The sequence below is a fragment of the Cotesia glomerata genome, linkage group LG1 (assembly GCF_020080835.1).
Source record: "Cotesia glomerata isolate CgM1 linkage group LG1, MPM_Cglom_v2.3, whole genome shotgun sequence".
NCBI lineage: Eukaryota > Metazoa > Arthropoda > Insecta > Hymenoptera > Braconidae > Cotesia > Cotesia glomerata.
In genome coordinates, this window is record NC_058158.1 from 1,388,487 (window position 1) to 1,409,376 (window position 20,890).

General features: G+C 27.8%; 1 protein-coding gene and 1 long non-coding RNA gene across 2 annotated transcripts in view; one reads left to right on the top strand and one right to left on the bottom strand.

The window, feature by feature from the left end:
• Positions 1-1,332: 1,332 nt before the first annotated feature.
• The window catches only part of LOC123268327 (sodium/calcium exchanger 3), an 80,294-nt gene continuing 60,736 nt past the window's right edge, over positions 1,333-20,890 (bottom strand). Inside the window, exons 7-9 of the mRNA XM_044733308.1 lie at positions 9,545-9,703; positions 4,346-4,517; positions 1,333-1,717 (exon numbers count right to left, since the gene is read on the bottom strand). Of these exons, the coding sequence (XP_044589243.1) occupies positions 1,513-1,717; positions 4,346-4,517; positions 9,545-9,703 (536 nt within the window). The 3' untranslated portion in view covers positions 1,333-1,512. The remainder of the gene's footprint in view (positions 1,718-4,345; positions 4,518-9,544; positions 9,704-20,890) is intronic.
• LOC123268433 lies at positions 1,651-4,893 on the top strand. Its single transcript, XR_006510233.1, has 2 exons — positions 1,651-1,950; positions 4,316-4,893. It is a non-coding gene; the product is annotated as an uncharacterized LOC123268433 (long non-coding RNA).

A 20,890-nucleotide genomic window follows, 5' to 3' on the forward strand; every position in this document is an offset into this window, starting at 1 on the left:
TGTTTTGGGTTTTATTTCTTCAGATGCGCTGTACCAGAAAACGGAATAGCGGTTATTGCATTGCACCATAAAGGGTCCCGGCAGAGTGAAGAATATTTAAGAACAAGATGATACTGAAGTAAGCTGACAAAATTTTTTTTAATTTTCATAATAAATAAATTACATTAAAAATTTCTTTTCATTTTTAGGAAATTAAATTTAGCTGTCACAATTATTTTAATTTAAAAAAAAAAAAACAAAGTTGGTCCTAGAAATTGAAATTTTAATTCTTTTTAATTTTTACTTTTATTTTTTATTTTTTATTTTATTTTATTTTTTATTTTTTTCCATAATTAATTTGTTAAAAAATTTATTAAATATCCGCTAAAGTTAATTTCATATATTTAAGGAATTATAAATAAGCTGTCACTTGATAATTTTTTTAATTTAATTTAACAAAAAAATTTATTCCAAAAAATTATACTTAAAAAATTGAATTTTTAATTTTTACCTTCATTTTTTTTCTTCATTTTTTTTGTTATAATTCATTTATTAAAAAATTGATTAAATATCTGTTAAATTAATTTCATATATATATATATATATATATATATATATATATATATATATATATATATATATATATGAAATTAAAATTTCTAGTCACTTGATAATTTTTTTAATTTAATTTAACAGAAAAATTTCTTTCAAAAAATTATTTAAAAAAAATTGAATTTTTACAAGTCAATTTCTTTTTTTCATTTTTTTTTATTTATTTTTTTGTTATATTTTATTTATTAAAAAATTGATTAAATATCTGTTAAATTAATTTCATACATATATGAAATTAAAATTAGCAGTCACTTGATAATTTTATTGAATTTAATTTAACAAAAAAATTTAATTTTTATATGTCAATTTTTTTCTTAATTTTTTTTTGTAATTTATTTGTTAAAAAATTGATTAAATATCTGTTAAATTAATTTAATAAATATATGACATCAAAATTAAGAGTCGGTTAATAATTTTTTAATGATATTGAATAACCAAATTTGTTTCAAAAAATTTAATTAAAAAAATTGAATGTTTAATTTTTTCAAATTTATAAATTTCAATTTTTTTTTATTATTTATTTGTTTAAAAAATGATAAAAATCTGCTTAATTAATTTTAATTCCATAAGTAGAATTTTTAAAAATAATTTAATAGTTATAAAATAAAAAAAAATTTCTGTCAGCTTCAGTGTCGTCAAATAAGACAAAGAGTACTTAGTAAGTACCACAAATATAATCTCCATTTAATATTTAATACCTATAGGAGTAACGCATAGCTTGACCATGTGAGATCTACGCTCTTAGAGAAGAAATAGTGAGCATGCATGTAAGAATGAGAAATATACTGGGAAAATATTAGAGCTTAGAAGTTAAAGACTGAAAAGTGTCTTGTGAATAATAATTACAAGACGGTAATAACGTTCGGTCGTTCAGAAATTCAGACTTAGCTGGGTAAAATATTTGTAGGCCGAGAAGTCTGTTTAGAAGCCCTTGATCACTCCGTAGGCCTCCAGGGTTGACATGATCAGGTAGAAGACCCACAGCGAGAACAGCAGCCCGGATGTGATGATTTTAATCCCGACTGGGCCTCCCAGTTCTCCGCCGATGGCCTTCGATCTTCGGATCATCAGCACGATTATCACGATGCAGGCTTCCGAACAGAAGAGAGTTACGGAGAAGGCCAGGCTGTAAAAAGAAAACATTTTTTTTATCAGAAAATTGATAATTTTTTGTGCTTTATCGCATGTTCTCGGTGCAGCAGTGTGTGAAGGGCATGAAGAGTACTCGTTTACTCTGACGCATCAAAAGGTTGCGTAACGGAAGGGAGACAAGCAAGATTACGTCGGGATAGTTGACATTGCCTCTAGTTCGTCGTTTAGTTAAACACATCAAGTTTAATTAAATTTATAATTACATTAGTAAGTTTTGCTTGCACTGGACATACTAAGCGCTTTTTTTTTTTACTGTGTACCTTCGCAAGAGGTCACTTTGTTGTCTTTATATAGTTGCACACATTGATTTTTAATTTATTAACTAAAGGTTTAATTAAAGTGTTTGGTATGAATTTATACTGATAATAACTTTACTCAAGCTTTTCTGGAACAAGAACAATTTTTTATTTTAAGAATTTTTCTGCTTGATTAAAAATTATCATACTTTTTAAAATATTTTTTTTTTTAAAGCAAGTTAATATTTTTATTATTTTTGCAATTAAATGTTTAAACGTCATTTTTAATTGAATTAAAAATTAATTATTTATAAAATAGGAGTAAATATTGTCTTTTTAATTAAACAAAATATTTTTAAATTTTAACTACTCTGAAAATAAAAAATTAACTTCATTCAAGAGAAAAATTCTTAAGTTTTAACAATTTCTTATTTTAAGAATTTTTCTGTAATTAAAAACTATCATACTCTTTAAAATGATTTTTTTTTTTTAAGCAAATTAATTTTTTTATCAGTATTTTTGCAATTAAATCTTTAAACGTCATTTTTATCAACTTTGAGACGTCTGATTAATTTTTGAATTTGGAAAAGTATGAAAAATTAATGGTATTGCAATTATTTAGAAACTTTGTTTTAAAATTTTGATCAGAATAAAAAAATAACTAATTTTATAGTCAAAAAATTAATTATCTATAAAAAGGCAGTAAATATTGTATTTTTAATTGAATAAAATATTACAATTTAATAATTTTAATTTTTAACTACTCTAAGAAGAAAAAATTAACTTGATTTAAGAGAAAAATTCTTAAATTTTAACAATTTCTTATTTTAAAAATTTTTCTACTTGATTAAAAACTATCATACTTTTTAAAATAGTTTTATTTTCCAAAAGAAAGTTAATTTTTTTGATAATTATTTGTATTTTTATGAGAAATTTTATTTTTACCAAATTTAAAGCGTCTAATTTATTTTTAAATTTGTACAAGCATAAAACATTGATGATATGACAATTATTTACTAACTTTGATTTAAAATTTTGATTATAATCACCAAAATAAATAAAATTACCAATTTTATAGTTAAAAAATTAATTATCTGTAAAAAGGCAGTAAATATTATCATTTTAATTAAAAAAAATCTTACAATTTAATACTTTTAATTTTTAACTACTCAAAAAAAAATAATTAACTTAATTGAAGGAAAAAATTATTTTAAAGAGTTTTATTGTCTTAAATTAAGGAAAAAAATGTTTGAATTAATAAAATTTTCTTAATTTAAGAAAAAATTAACTTGATAAAATTTTTTTTAGTCTTGAATCAAAACAATGAAATTTTTAAAAAAATTTCTTCTTTTAAATCAAGTTAATTATTTTTTTTTTCAATGCATATTAAAAATTTCAATTTTTATTATTATTTTAATTTTAATGTTAATATTTTAAAATATTAAAAATTTTAAAAATGTTCTTTAAAAAAATCAAACTAAAAAGTATAAAATAATTAAAAAAAAAAATGATGATTGTAAATTAAAAAATGTTTTATAAAAATTTGTCTATTAGTAAGCAAGTAAACATTTTTACACGCTTTATATTAGCTTCACTTGTATGTCAGTTTGTTTGTCAGTTTGTCAGTATGTCAGTAACTCTCCGTGGGTAATCTGCGCGCCTGCGGCCTTCCTTGGTTCTGGTAGCCGTTTCTCAGGCTCCCTCTCCGAAATCGAACTCTGATTCCCCGTATTTATAATATTTATAAATAATTATTTTTTATTAGCTTCACTTGTATGTCAGTATGTCAGTATGTCAGTATGTAACTCTCCGTGGGTAATTTGCGCGCCTGAATATTTTTGATAATCAACAAATAATAGTTTAAAAAAACTAAAAAATCACGCTTTTATAAATAAACCAAACTAAAAAGTAAAAAATAAATAATAGTTTAAAAAGTAAAAACACGCTTTTATAGAAAACCAAACTAAAAATAGAAAATAAATTTAAATTAAGAATAGTGTTAAAAATTTCAATAAATATAAATTAATAATAGTGTAAATAAAAAAAAATGTATTTTATTTTAAAAAGCGTGGGGTGCTTTTAAGATATTATCAAAATGATAATCACTCTACTCATATCTGTCAATAAAATATTTATAACTATTGACACCATGCACCTCACGCTTTTTTTAAAATAAAATACATTTTTTTTATTTACACTATTATTAATTTATATTTATTGAAATTTTTAACACTATTCTTAATTTAAATTTATTTTCTATTTTTTAGTTTGGTTTTCTATAAAAAGCGTGTTTTTAGTTTTTTTAAACTATTATTTATTTTATCTTTATTCTGGAGATGTAGAGTAAGAGTGAAGTATGTACTTACTTGCCAGGCTCCACCCTAAACTGATTGCCGTGGTAGGCATGATATATGGCAGCGATACTCCACGCGATACCGATGCCCAGGAAGACGTTCACTGCGTTGCTGCCGGTCACGTTTCCGACACTAGCGTCTGCATACTTGTCCTGACATGCAGCCACCTTGCTGGCAAACGTGTCTGAAATTTAACGACAAAATTTCAAGTTTAGTCTCTACTCTTGCTACAAGAACCATCTCCTGTTTTTATCGCCCATCGGCATCCGAGCATCCAAGCCATCGCGTTCCTGCTCGGACGCCATAAATTCACGAGCTAAATTTTTTCTCCAGTCTAGACTTGTATTGTTACGTAACATCACAACTATTTTGTTGATAGTGTAACTTTGAATCAACTTGGCCAGTTGATTCCTCGACAGAAGCAGGGAGAGACAAAGTTTAAAAAATAAAAGTTTCTAAGCTGAGATAGCGATCGGAATCCTGGAAATTTCCTGGATTATTTGTCAAGAGTTATTTTGGAAATGCCTTTAGTATCAAACTTTGTGTTTTATTATTGCTAAAAACAAGAGAAATTATTTCTTCTTTTATCTAAAAGAAGAAATAATAATATTGTTTCTCACAAAAGCAAAAGCCAAAAGTTTTAGCGAACTCCTATTAACGAGGTGAAAAAATACTGTCCAGAGGGCGAGGTAATTATACAGTTAACTGGTGAATATTGACTCGACGCACTCCAGTCGAATGAAAACTCTCAATAAAGTTTTCCGTAAACGGAGGACAGAACTGTGGAACAATTTAAAGTATTGATGTATTCATTTTAACTGGGACAATGTAATTATCCTCTTCTTTAATTACTGTTTAAATGCAACTATAACTGCAACTATCAACTTGATAACGAGTTACTTATGCTTACTCCATTGATGGGCGATAACATCGAATTTATTGCTTTATTGTTCGGAACATTAAAGTTTACTAATGAAGTAAGTTGGAAGTTCTTTTTAGTTTTATGATTTTATTTATTTAGTTTTTTTTCTCAGATTGGAATTTTTGAATTAATTCTTTTAATAAATATTTATTAAAATTGATTATTTTAATTTTAATAAGATTTAAAAAATAAGTCGTTTCTTTTTTATTAAAAAATAATTAATTTAAAATACAATTTTAAAATTTTTAATAAATAAAAAAAAGTAAAAATTTAATAACATACATTAATTAAAATGATCTCATTTAATAATTGTTTTTTTTTTTTTCAAAATTAATAAATAACTAGCAACCTTGCAGTCACTATGTGACTGCCATGACTTGTGAACTATAAATAAATAAAGTTTGCTTTATTAAATAATGACTTTTGTTGAATTGCACTGTACTTTCTTAAATATTGACTTTTTTAAAGATATAACCTCATCCTAATGTTATACTCATCAAGAGTTTTCATTTGAGTACCCACATGCATTTTGATATATTTTTCATATTTATATATATGTAATATATATAAATATATGAAAAATTTATGTGGGTATTCAAATGAAAAGTCTCGTTGAATGTAACATCGGGATGAGCTTATATCTTTAAAAATGCCAATAGTTGACAAGATACAAGGTCATTTCTTAATTATTGACATTTTTTAAGATATAAGCTCATCTTGATGTTACACTCATCAAGAGTTTTCATTTGAATACCCACATGCATTTTGATATATTTTTAATATAAACATATATTCATATATTTAAAATATATGAAAAATTGATGTGGGTACTCAAATGAAAGGTCTCGATGAGTGTAACATCGAGATGAGCTTATATCTTCAAAAATATCATTAGTTGACAAGATAGCAAAGTTAGTGCTTAACTATTGAAATTTTTTAAGATATAAGCTCATCCCGATGTTACACTCATCAAGAGCTTTCATTTGAGTACCCACATGCATTTTTATATATTTTTCATATATACATGTATGTTATATATATAAATATATGAAATATATGAAAAATTGATGTGGGTACTCAAATGAAAGGTTTCGATGAGTGTAACATCGGTATGAGCTTATATTTTTGATAATGTCAGTAGTAGACAAGATATGAGGTCATTTTTTAATTATTGACATTTTTTAAGATATAAGCTCATCCCGATGTTACACTCATCAAGAGCTTTCATTTGAGTACCCACATGCATTTTAATATATTTTTCATATATACATATATATAATATATATAAATATATGAAATATATGAAAAATTGATGTGGGTACTCAAATGAAAGGTCTTGATGAGTGTAACATCGGAATGAGCTTATATCTTTAAAAATGTAATTAATTGACAAGATAAGGTAATTTCTTAATTATTGACATTTTTTAAGATATAAGCTCATCCCGATGTTACACTCATCAAGAGCTTTCATTTGAGTACCCACATGCATTTTAATATATTTTTCATATATACATATATATAATATATATAAAATAGATGAAACATTGATGTGGGTACTCAAATGAAAGGTCTTGATGAGTGTAACATCGGAATGAGCTTATATCTTTGAAAATGTCAATAGTTCACAAGATCCAAGCTAATTTCTTAACTATGAATCTAGAGATAGAGCATTTTTCAATGCAGCCTAAATACTTATCATAATAAATTAACTATCGGTGCGAATGATATGAAACCTTGGAAAGGCATAAAATTTTCCTTATTTTCTTAATAATATAGATTATTTTATTAAATTTAAAATTGTAACTAAAATTTGTTCCTTATAAAATGTCTAAGCTGCTCATCGTAGTGTCACCTAAGGATATTGATTTTATCTAGACACCGACCGTTAACATTCGATTGAGTTTTTTATCAGTAGAAGAGCTTTTTCTGAAAGTGGTGGCCTTGAGGAAAAAAATAACACTAAGAAGTATCGAGCTGATAGCCCAATAAAAGAGAGCAAGACCTTCACTATCGATGGGATTATACTAATATAATACACACAGATAGCCTCTGTGTGTGGCGTGTTATGTGTTGTTATTGTACTTGACGCCCGTATTTATGATTATGTAAATAAGTAAGTTATTTTAAAATAAAATAATTCATAATGAAATGTTCGCCAGATTTACTTTTTATATAAGAGTTTATGTGAAGAGTTTTTTAAAGTGGATGTAGCTGAGAGAATTGAGTTGAGGGAAGCCATGCACAATTTACCCTTTACATATATATTTATATAAATATATGAACTGGGGTAAGTAGTAGGAAATTGAGTTCGTCTGAAAATTCAGCCCTGAAAATAGAGATTTTGTATTCTGGGCAACAAAAATTCTCCAGCAAAGTAAAAACTCAAGGAAGAAAAATAAAAGAATTTTTAGAAATGTTTGGTGGTGATTCAAGACCTCGACAAGCAATTTCGAGCATGACAGGCTTTTCCTTTACTCACTTATGCATGCGGTTAAGCTCTGTACTGAGCGGGGAGCAAAAGAAGTGCCGAGACTTATATTGCATGTTGCTAGTGACATTTATAAAACTTGTTATAATTATTAATTATAAATAAATATTTTTTTTTTGTTTTTTAAGGGAAAATTGATTAGCGGAGCAATTATGGCTACGACTTGGATTCGCTTATTACAGAATAAAGCAACTCAGCTTGTGCTCTTGCTCTTGCTTTGGATGACAAGACGTGAAAGCTTGTTAATAAGACCTCCTCGCGGTTTCTGATTAATTAATCTTGATCCATTATCGGTATTTAATATACTGTTGTCAGGATCCGAGATTTAATCCTATCAATGTTTAATATAATTCTGATGCTACGGGGTTTTATGCGCTAAGCTTATTTGTTAGTAGTTATCGGCATCACTAACTTTTAAAACTGTCGGGTAAATTTTAAAGCGACGAAGATTGTTGGAGACTGATAAAATAAATTTCTTTTATTAAAGAGATTAATTTTCTTATTAAGATAATTAAAAAAAATTTTTTTTACTTGTTTTAAAACATTTAAATTATTTAAATAATAAAATTTTTAGTTTTTTGATAATTAAATTGTTTAATAAATGAAATTAATATTTTTTTAATAATTAAATTGTTTAAAAAATAAAATAAAAATTTTTTTAATAATTAAATTGTTTAAAAAATAAATTTTAATTAATAATTCACTCATTTTAATTTAATTAATATTTTTTTTTAATAGTTAAATTTTTGAAATAAAATAAGATTTATTTTAATAAAATTTAAAAATTATTTTAAATAAAATTTATTTTTTTTTTAATAATTAAAATCGCTTGAAAAATAAATTTCATATTTTTTAATAATTAAATTGTTTAAAAAATAAAATTTATATTTTTTTAATAATTAAATTATTTAAAAAATAAAATTGAAATTTTTTTGAATTAAATTGTTTAAAAAATAAATTTTAATTAATAATTCTCTCATTTTGATTTAATTAATATTTTTTTTTAATAATTAAATTATTTGAATAAAATAAAATTTATTTTTTTTTAATATTAATTTGCTTAAAAAATAAATTTTAATTAATAATTCTCTTATTTTAATTTAATTAATATTTTTTTTTAATAATTAAATTATTTTAATAAAATAAAATTTATTTTTTTTTAATATTAATTTGCTTAAAAAATAAATTTTAATTAATAATTTACTCATTTTAATTTAATTAATATTTTTTTTTAATAATTAAGTTATTTTAATAAAATAAAATTTATTTTTTTTTAATATTAATTTGCTTAAAAAATAAATTTTAATTAATAATTTACTCATTTTAATTTAATTAATATTTTTTTTTAATAATTAAGTTATTTAAATAAAATAAAATTTATTTTAATAGAATTTAAAAATTGTTTAAATAAAATTTATTTTTTTAAAATAATTATCTTATTTTGCGCGAAAAAAGTTTTTAAAAAAAAAACTATACTTAAATGTTTCTCATTAATGTTTTTGTCCACCAAAACTTTTTTATAAATATATATTTGAACATCTAACGAAAATAAAAAAATATTTATCTCTAAAGTTTACTCATAAATCAAAAAAATGTCGATATTAAAACTTTTTTCATTTCCCACCGGTCTCGTTTTATTGAAAAAATAGTTCGACTATTTTAAAAAAAGCTTCAATTTTATTACATTTTCTAAAAGTAGCAAAAGAAGCTCATTTTATATTTTATTTTTATAAAATATTGCTTTCCAAAAGGAGTTTATATCAACAATCTTATTTTATTTTAGTTGAAAAAAAAAACTTACCGGGTATGCTAGTGCCGAGAGCCACAAAAACGACAGCAGTTACTGAATCTTTGATGCCCAAAGTGCATCCAAAGTATGAGGCCACATCTCCGATGACAGCAGTGACCACTCCGATACCTGCTATGCTGACTACGAAGCACAAATATCCACCGGCGATGTCTGTAACACAATTTTAAGTAAATAAATAAATTATTCAAGCCAATTATCTTGTTACAAAAAATTCATATCCATTTTTACAGCATCAAAATTTATCTATGAAGAAAAGAAAATGTTTTTTTTTTATAATAATAAAATAAATAAATAAATAATATTTAATATTTTTCATAAAATATAACAATTGCAATTGTTTTAGTAAAAAAATTCTTAATGAAGTTTAAATAGTTAAAAAAAAATAATTTACTTATAGTTTCAAAATTAAATCTCTGGTAGCGAGAAATTTAAGCGACAATGCGCCACCTTTCGGAGATTTTTAGTACTAAGTTTAGTCAAAAAAATTACAAAAGCATATTGACGAACTTTTATGAATTTTTAATGTTTTTTAAAGTGATTTTTTGGAAAAAAAAAAAATAAATGAAAAATAATTAAGCTCATAAACTTAAAATTAGTTTTATTCTGGTCATTAGCGAAGAAATGAAGCGACCATTAAAAATATCGGAAAAAAGATAAAACAGTTTGAATTTAAGAGATTTGTGATTACCTGAAGGCAAATTTTTATAAAAAAATAATAATAATTATTGGTTTTTAATCAATGGTCTTGAAATAATAACAAAAGTGTCAAATGAATAAAAAGTCACTTGTTAAAGTCTAAAGTCAAGAGGTGAGCCCGGGTAGGCTTCAAAAAGACTAATTAGACGTGAGAATTACCCAAGAGCCATTTTATACCTTTTCATTAATTTTTCACGCTCTCCTTTTCTTTAATTAGAACTTAACTGCTAGTTTGCTTGATCCTTTCACAGAAACTATTTAGCCTGCAGTGTTAATATTGTTTTAATTTTATTTTAGGATTTTTTAGCGATGAATAGAAAATTGCAGCAGCCCGAAAAGAATAAAAGTTTGAATTTTCTTTTCAATAAAATAAAATGATGGCACAATGTCTGGACGTAGATGGATGTAAATAAATATATGTATGTGTGTGTGTGTGTGTGTGTGTGTGTGTGTGTAGCGCAGATAACGGGTCTTTCAAAAAGCAGCAATTTTGATTGTCGCTCACCAACACCAGAATATATTTCATCAGATTAAAATGCTCGCAAAACGAAATGAATACAGCATGTGAAATATTTCCGACCGGAAAATTCACACCGTTTTTATGTTCCTACTGCAAATACAACCAGCTGAAAATGAAACTAGAGCTGGTGCTGTTTGACGTTTTTAACGGATGTACGATGACGACTTTTTTATTTTATATTCATCGCTTCGAATCTTCCCCTGTTCCAAGTTGGTTCAATTTTAATTCGGTAGTTTTTAATTAACTACCGGCTTGATGAATAAAAGGTCAGATTTAACCCAGCAAATATTTAGTACAAGGTTAGTTTTTTTTTTTTTATTGAGTCAAAAAATATCCGCGGTTTTGTAGTTTAGTTACTCGGAAACTTTCGAGAATTCTTGTTCTATTTGCTGACTTTCAAGGAGCAATAATAATCTCGCTTAAATTACTTTTACGAAGAAAAGGAAATAGTGAATGAGTTAAGTCACGTAAGCTGCCCAAAGAAAGTACTCGAACGTTTTTCACAAGCATATATCCTCGGAAAATATTAAATGCTGCTTTTATTGTGATTGCGTTGTAAATATTTGTGGGAAATTGACTTTGAGATTAAAAAAATTTGAAGATAAATTTAATAATAAAATAGCATTTTCCAAAATTTTTTGTAAGTTAGAAAATTTTGCTGCAGAAAAACAGAGAATTGTTTCAAATTTGGTGTCAATAGAAAGGAAATTTTGTAAGCTATAAATTTTATATCTTAGAAATTTAGTATTTTAGGAGTTACAGCTATTTAACCCTAGACTGGTCAACAAACGCGACTTAACGACTTTGGTTAAGTGATGAGAGATTTGCCGCAATGTTTTTAGAGCGTACAGGGTTGCCAATTCATATACGCTTGACAGGCAGAGACTTGAGGCATGAGATTAGAGGAAAGCTCCGCGAATTGCCACAAATTTTTTTTCAGAAATTTAACGTTTTTGAAGATGTGTGAAAAAATTATTAACATATTCTAAAATGATAAAGGAACAAAGTCAAATTTTTTTGAATAATTTTAGTTAATATTGAAGATGTAATAAAAAAATATAATTGAGCGCGGCATCACGCTCATAAGTTGCCAGTATAGGGTTAAAGATGAAGCAAAATAATAATGAAGGTACTGAATTTTTGATCATTATACTTGTTTCTTTTTTTTTCTTTTAATTTCTAGGATAATTGATTGCAATTTGGTATAATTAGGAGAATTTCATCAGCTATAAATTTTGTATTCTATGAATTTTTTTTTCAAATTCAGTATTATTAGGAGTTACAGCTGTTTAAAGATGAAAAGAATAATGAAGGTATTGAATTTTTTATCATTAAACTTGTAATTTTTATGTTTCTAGGATAATTTCAATGAAAATTAGGGTAGAAGTACCGTTTTTGGCCAGTTAACATTTGAATTAATTTATAAAAAATTATAATCATATTTTTGTTGAGTTTTAAAAAATTTATATTAAAACAAATTGAGTTTGTAATGGTTTATTAATATAAATTCATTTTTATCGTTTCTTTGAACAATAAATGGCCATAAACAGTACAGTGGCTACAAAGGGTACTTCTACCTACTTAAAGTTAGCACTGATACAAAAATTAACTAGACTCAAGAGCGAAAATCTTGAACCAAGAATACCATTTTGAAGAAAATGATTTTCTTGAGTCAAGAAATTATTCTTGATTTAAGTAAATTTTTCTTGTCTCAAGAATTTATTCTCTTGGCTCAAAAAAATCATTTTCTTCAAAATGGTATTCTTGATTCAAGATTTTCGCTCTTGAGTCTAGTTAATTTTTGTATCAGTGTGGTATTATTGAAAAAAAAATAAAATTCCCCGCAATTTTATTTTTACAATAAGTTCCTTAAATAAAAAAATTAGGAAAACAGTTGACCCTGAAGGTCATCCCTGTAATTTCCCGCTAATTCCATACTTAAAATTGCGCCAATGACGTTTTCGAGCTCTTCGAGCTCAAAAATACAATTTAAGAGTTATTTTGAGCTCTCCGAGCTTAAAGAGATTGCTTTCCTATGCTTTTGAGCTCTTCGAGCTCAAAAGTCTGCTAGAGATTTGATAAGACACTATTTTTTGAATTTTTAAACCGCAATAACTTTTGAATGAATAAACCGATTTTCACGCGGTTAGCAGCATTTGACGCAGTTTTGCAAGCCTTATAAAAAATCTTAAATTTTGAATTGATCGCGCTAGGAATATCGGAGGTATTCTGAAAAAACACTTTTTTCGGTTTTCTTTCGTTCACGATATCTCTCGAACGAATCAACCGATTTTGACCGGACTGGTGGCGATCGACGTGGTTTTTTGAGGTTAAGAGCTGATTATTTTTGGAGTTGAACCATCTAGCCGTTTAAAAGTTATTCCAAAAAAACAACATTTGAAAAAAATTTTTTTTAGTTTTTTGAAGATTTCTCGAAATCTATTGATCTCAATCGGTCCAAATAGGTTTTACAATCTAAGTTTGGTCAAGCCCTTTCAAATGGCACCAACCACGATGAAATCGGTCAAGCCGTTCTAAAGTTATAAGCGGTTCACATACTTTCACACACACACACACACATACACATACAGACACCGTGACAACCTCACGGGGATAGTCAGAGAAGCTTCCTGTGACCTTCGAACGTCGAGATCTGATGAAAACTCGATTTTTGCAAAACGGGGTGAAAACAATAACTTCTCGATTTTTGAAAATCTTCGATTTTCTTAGCGGGAAGTTAAAAATCAAAAGCTACATTGCTTTATATCCCCAAAAGCTCAAAAATTTCCAAAAACGAATGTCCCTGTCAATAGAATTGATTACTTCGGAATAAAACTCACTAATTCGACAACAAACCAATACGGAGAACATGAGAGTAAATGTCTGGTTCGATGTCATGCATACCAAATCTAAGTAGACAATTATTTACACAAACACAAGCTACCTGTGCAGAATCTGGCGAAACAAGGCATTATACTCCGGGATATAAATCTCGAATGGGATTCGACAGGAATGAGGTAATATCCGATGGTGTATCGTTCGGAGCGCATCTGTGGCACGATCTCAAAAGGCCATTAGACTCTCGCAAGTGCGATCCATATATCATTAGCCCCGGCTTGGTCCAAGCGCAGTCCGAATAAAAGGACAGGAATGAGAATACTAGAGTTTATTTTCATTTATTTTCCCATAAAGGATGAAAAGTGGTAATGTAAGTGATGATGGTGAGCTCTGATGCACTGACCAGTGTCTTGTGATAATTCTGCGCCGAGATTATCTGAGGAAGCTCAACCGATTCTGTCCGAATGATTAGGTATGTTTAACAGGTTCGCTGGATGGTTTGTTCTGGGGTAACATGACCCAGTTTCCTCGAGGAATTATGGCGGCACACGTGACACACATCCTGATGCCGAAACCCGCAGCTCCACATATACCATCCAGTTTCCTGTCATTTCATTTCAGGGCTCACTCTGCTCAGCTCTGCTCTATGGTCTCTTGGTTTATTGCTCCGGAAAAGGGCGACTACCCTCATACTTTACTCAAGGATCAGCTCTAGGCGCTAAAACCTAAAACCTCCGCCTAGATGGATTTACTAGAAGGGAGACACTGCTAGATAACGGGCGGGGTTTATATCCAAAAAAGTATTAAATTTTATGGGGTTTTGTACCGCTAATACTTGTTTAATATGCCCCCAACTGCGAAATAAATTCAACAAAAGTGTAACCCTGTATATCATTAAAACTTTTTCCAAGCTCGATCTTCTCCGGGGAGTTTGTTTGTTAAATGCCCCTGGTGGAATTATTTTTGGTCTCTTTGTTTTGAGATTAGTCCGTAAAAATTTTTTGATATGAAAATAACTATGTTAGGTCGAATATAAGATCAATAAGTAAAATTACAACATATTTAGCTTCATATTAAGGATTATTTGCTAAAAGATCGTATCTTTTATTGAAAATTCATAAAAATACCGTCGATATGCCTTTATGTAAGTTTCTTGACTAAATTTAGTATTAAAAATCTCCGACAAGTGGCGCATTGTCGCTCAAACTTCTCAATATAGCAGAGTTAAGTTTGAGAATATAACTAAACTTTTTTTTCATCTATTTAAATCTAAATTTTACTAAAAAAATTGCAATTGTTATTTTTTATAAGAAATATTCAATGTTACATCAAATAAAATTATTTAATTAAAATAGAATATCATTTGAGCTTTATGAAACGGTAATAATGGTAATTAAGCTCTATATTTTTACAAAATAATACACTGATAGAAGGATTTATTTGTATTAAAAAATATTTCTTAATAGTTAAAAAATCATTTATTAGAGATCACTTTTTAGTATTAAAAAAATATTTCTTAGTATTTAAAATGATTTGTTTGTATTTAAGAAATCTGATATTCATTTATTAAATATTAATAAATTATAAAAAATTCATAAAAGTATCGTTGACATATGCCTCTACGTAATTTTTTTACTAAATTTAGTATTGGAAATCTCCGACAGGTGGCGCATTGTCGCTCAAACTTCTCAATATAAGAGACTTAAATTTGAGAATATAACTAAACTTTTTTTTTTTTAACTATTTAAGAGCCGGTCCCTATGATTGCAGCTTTTCATTTCTCGTCTAAACAAAGAAGATTTTCGAAAAAAACGCTCAGCTACGTAATAGATTTTTTAATTATCTATTTTATAGCTGAGCGTTTTTTTCGAAATTCTCATTTGTTTAAGAGAAAAACATAAAACTGCAATTAGCTTTATCATCACGAGTGCAACAAGGATAGTACCGTTTCTCGCCGTGAGTGCGACGCGAGAAAAAGATGGGATCGGCACTTAAATCTAATTTTACTAAAAAAATTGCAATTGTTATTTTTTATAAGAAATATTAAATATTTTATTAAATAAAATTATTTAATAAAAAGAGAATATAATTTGAGCTCGATAAAATGAAATAATGTTATAAAATAATAGAAAAAAAAAATATTTTATTTAATTTGATATCAATAAAGTACTTTAAAAATTGAAAAAAATTTTTTTTACTCTTTTAAAGAGTTTATAATTAAGTACTAGATCAATTTTTGTCTAATATGATATAATAATTGACATTTTATAGAAAAAATGTGAGTTAAAAGTGAATTTATTGAAAAAAACAAGCTTTTAGGATATTTTGGATATAAATTTTTAACTCAAGACTATTAAATCCAAGAAAAGAACAAAACCTATTATTATTTTTGTTCACCCGAGTTTCTAAAGCGAATGTTTGCGTGTATAATTGTCGAGGATTAATCCTGCGGTACGGGTGGATAATCTTCGGAGGTAAACAGCTGTAAACAATGGAAGTAGATATTGCTCGACGGGTGGTTAAATTGGATTGTGTAACCCGTTCGTTCTCTTCCTTAAATGTTTCTCGGAAAATCCACACCCTGTTACTGAAATTAATACGCGTTGATTATTCACGTATTTTGACGGTCTTATAACGAGCTCGTTCATACACGACAGAAGGATAATTCACTCCGTGGGGATTTGAGGCCCCATAAATTATGCAGACACTAAATTCCAGTGACATAAACAGTCTAAATGCTCGAATGCCCATCGCTTAATTTATTGTTCTTTCCCCCTCTTCCTACACCAGAATTTAGTTCCCTTCGAATCAATGCGCCCCATTTTTTATTTTTTATACTGGAAGACTCGACGAACCGAAAATAAATTTTGTTCGATTTGTTTTAAAACTCCGTTTAATTTTATTCCAAGTCCTGTCGCGTTCCGGCGCCTGATTAAATCCCAGTTTTTGTGATTCCTGATAACGTATTGATTTGGGCTTATCTCTTCACAGTTGAGGAGTAGATCCAAGTCCCTCTGTATACTCAGTAAGAACTCTATATATACTCATACCCCGAACCAGGATCATAAGTGGCTTCGTATTCGGATAAAAAGTCGGGTAAATCCTATTACAGATTTATCTCCCGGCGATTTAGTCATTACTTATGCCGGTTTAAATGCACAACGCACTGATCACAAGGCCTTAAGTTATTGGAGGAAAAGCCACCAGCAGCCACTCGATTTCCATATCACTTTGTATCGCATCTAATCTCCTACCCAGCTCACGATAATTTTATTCACCGCGTGACATACGCGCAAGATAATCGCAGAATGTCGGAGCTTGTTCTATAAGACCACATTATTTGGAATAGAATAAGGTAATAATAACAAATAAAAAAGAGAAAAAAAAATATAGGAGATAAGAAACGTCCTTAGAAATTTTTCATGCATCGTTTGGTGTTTAATGTAATTTCTAAACCAAATTTTGAAGATTTTTCATTCTTATTCATCAAAAATATCGAAAAAAAATATCGAAATAAAAATTAGACCTCCTTATTTCAATATTAAATGCTGGATAATAAAAATTCAAATTTTCTTTTTTTTTTCTACTTTGGAATTTTGCTCATTAACTTATTATCACACTACTAAAATCAAAACATATTTCTGTAGAGAATTGAACGTTTTATAAAAAGTATTCTTAGTATTTTTTTTGAAAAATTAATTTCTTCAAAAGTTATTTAAGGTTAAAGTCTAATTTATTGGAAATTTTGAAATTTTTTTGGTAAATTTATTAGACTCAAAATTTTGTGCTAAATATACTTTTTAAATCCTATTAAAGATTCTGAGATTATTTTTATAATATTTTAACAGTAGTTTTGTCAGAAATCTCTAATTTTTTTAGTGAATTTTAGTGTCATTACAAAGGTTCTAACTTGAATTTGTGCCTTTTCAAAGTTTTATATCATTCTCACCGATAATTTATTATGATAAGTATTTACACTGCATTCCAAAATACTCTATCTCTAGATACATAATTAAGAAATGACCCTGTATCTCGAGAACTATTAACATTTTTAAAGATAAAAGCTCATCCCGATGTTAGACTCATCGAGACCTTTCATTTGAGTACCCACATCAATTTTTTACATATATATATGAAAAATATATCAAAGAAGCGTGTGGGTACTCAAATGAAAGCTCTTGATGAGTGTAACATCAGAGTGAGTTTATATCTTTGAAAACGTCAACCGTGGAGAGAAATACATGGCAATTTAACAAATATTTTGTGAACTATTGACATTTTTAAAGATATAAGCTCATCCTGATGTTACACTTATCGAGACCTTTCATTTGAGTACCTACATCAATTTTTCATATATTTATAAATATTATATATATGTAAATATGAAAATGCATGTGGGTACTCAAATGAAAGCTCTTGATGAGAATAACATCAGGATGAGCTTATATCTTTAAAAAAATCAATAGTTACGAAAGTACAGTGCAATTTAACAAAAGTCATTATTTTAAAAAAGCAAAATGTTATTTATTTATATTTCACATGTCATGGCAGTCACAAAGTGACTGCAAGGTTACTAGTTTTTAATATATCTCAGAAAAAAAATCAATTTTTTTCGAACAACCTGCCATTTAAATTTCGATAAAGCAATCTATTTAAAACTTATAGAAGAAAGCATGGCACTATCATAACGCTTGGCATTACGAGGCGTGCAAATTCGACAATACGCCTAAAACTCCAATTTCCAGCAATTCTCTTATTAAAATTCGATTTCTCCCAGGACACGAACTTCCCTCCAAGCATATGATGAGTGTTTAACGATAAAAGCATTTCCATCCTATCCCGTATCTCGGAAAGCTGTCGGTCCATTGTGCGACCCTGTCCCTGGGCTCTTATTCGCCTATTGTGAATTTCTACCCGAGCTGTGGCCATGCCAAAAGAAGAAAGAAGAACTGAAAGCAATCTTTTATTTACGAGTCAAATGAACATTTGAACTATTCCACGAATGTTTTTTTCCGTTTATCTAAATTTTTATTCCGAATGGGGATGAGACATGTCTCATGTGGATTTTAAAGCTCGGGACAATGAAACAATGAAAAAAATTCTCTAACCAACTTTTACTCAACTCTCAACGTTCAAGGATTCGTATAAAAAACACCAAGGATAAAATTCACAATCATACGACTGACATAACTACATATGTGTACGTAAATATATTTGCACACATTCTCTTCCTTGGTTAGCGCCGTAAAGTTCTAGCCTTGAAACAGATAAAAGCCGGAATAAAACTAAGAGGGTGAGAAGCAATAGAGGTTGTGGAAATGTGTACCAAGTATGTGTTCCAGAATTCAGAGTACATTCGTCTTCAGAAGCTGTACACACACAGCAGATGGAGCTGGCTGTCTCTGAGTCTGGGTGTGTATTACTTGGCTCTAAGCCTACGTTATAGCGCACGTAGTATTTTCTAGCTGTATTAGGTTATGTTATGTTTCGTTCTGTTTCTACTTTGAGATGTTTACGATCAACTCGAGCGGATCCCAGTAAGACTGTCATTCGCACACAAGACACCTGACTCGTAAATCTCAAGATGCAAATCTGTCAGCTGGATTTCATTCCAGCGAAAAGTGTAAATCTTCTGGGATTCTGAGTGCTGGGTAAATAAATGATTTAAAATAGAAGCAAAAATTGGAATTGATCAATAAAACGTGCTTAATGGGACGTGGATCGTGGTTAAGAATTTTTTATTTCATTACAGTATACACTAAGAGCCACGGAGAAGAGTTCAGCACGTCCATGCTACGGAAGACTGTTCATGTACTTTTTATTCTGTCTTTAGTAGGTAACGATAAGAGTTAACTTTCTTCTTGAGAAGAAATCGATGGAAACTTTACAGAAGAGATTGCTAAAAACTCTTGATGGAATAATTTTAACTTTCGAGTATTGACTTTTGATTGTTAATTAGAACATTTTTTTGAGCTTTTTGAAGAGAATGTACTTCAATAAAGAGCTTTTAAAAGAGAATGTACTTCAATAAAAATATTTTCTGCAAAGAAGAAGTATTTTTGTCTAATGGAAACATTGGGAATAAAAGTTGGATAAACTTTTTCTTTTTTTGAAGAAGTTTTTTGAAAATAGCGATGAAAGTAGGAAATTGTTAACTTTGAGGGATCAAAAGACGCTGTCTTCTTTGCAGTAGATAAAGTACACTGTTTTAGGCGTGTAAAAGTTTAAAGGACAGTTTGCTTTTGTCACTCTTGAGGAAACTTTAATTAAAAGTTTAAGTTTTCTAGATAACGTATTATGATTGATGATTGTAATTAGTACATTAGTTACGGGAGATGTTAATATTTAATGCATGACAGTTTTATAGACTTGAATTCTTAACTAGGATGTTAATTTCGAAACTTTGCTGGAGCTGGTCAAACTCAACGATACGCTGCTAAATTTTATTATTTTTTTCGAGTACTTTATATTATTATAAAGTTAATTATATTTTAAATTCTGCATTAATAAAATAATTTTTTAATTTAGAAATTTAAAATTAATTTTTAGCTTTATAAAAAATATTTGCAACTTTGCAGTCAGTATGTGACTGCCGTGACTTGTAAACTATAAATAAATAAAATTTTGCTTTATTAAATAATGATTTTTGTTAAATTGCACTGTACTTTCTTAATTATTGACATTTTTAAAGATATAAGCTCTTCCCGGTGTTACATTCATCAAGAGCTTTCATTTGAGCACCTACATGCATTTTCATATATTTTTCTTATATACATATATATACTATATATAAATGTATGAAAAATTGATGTGGGTACTCAAATGAAAGGTCTTGATGAGTGTAACATCGGGATGAGCTTATATCTTTAAAAATGTTAATAGTTCACAAGATAGCTAAGTCAGTTCTTAATTATTAACATTTTTTAAGATATAAGCTCATCCCGATATTACACTCATCAAGGGCTTCCGTTTGAGTACCCACATACATTTTTATATATTTTTCATATACACATATATATAATATATATAAATATATGAAAAATTGATGTGGGTACTCAAATGAAAGGTCTTAATGAGTGTAACATCGGGATGAGCTTATATATTTAAAAATCTCAATAGTTCACAAGATACAAGATCATTTCTTAATTATGTATCAAGAGATAGAGCGTTTTCGAATGCAGCCTAAATACTTATCACAATAAAATGACGATTTTACCGTATGACTATCCTGGAAACAAAATTTTTCTTATTCTTTTAATAATATAGATTATTTATTTTTCTCA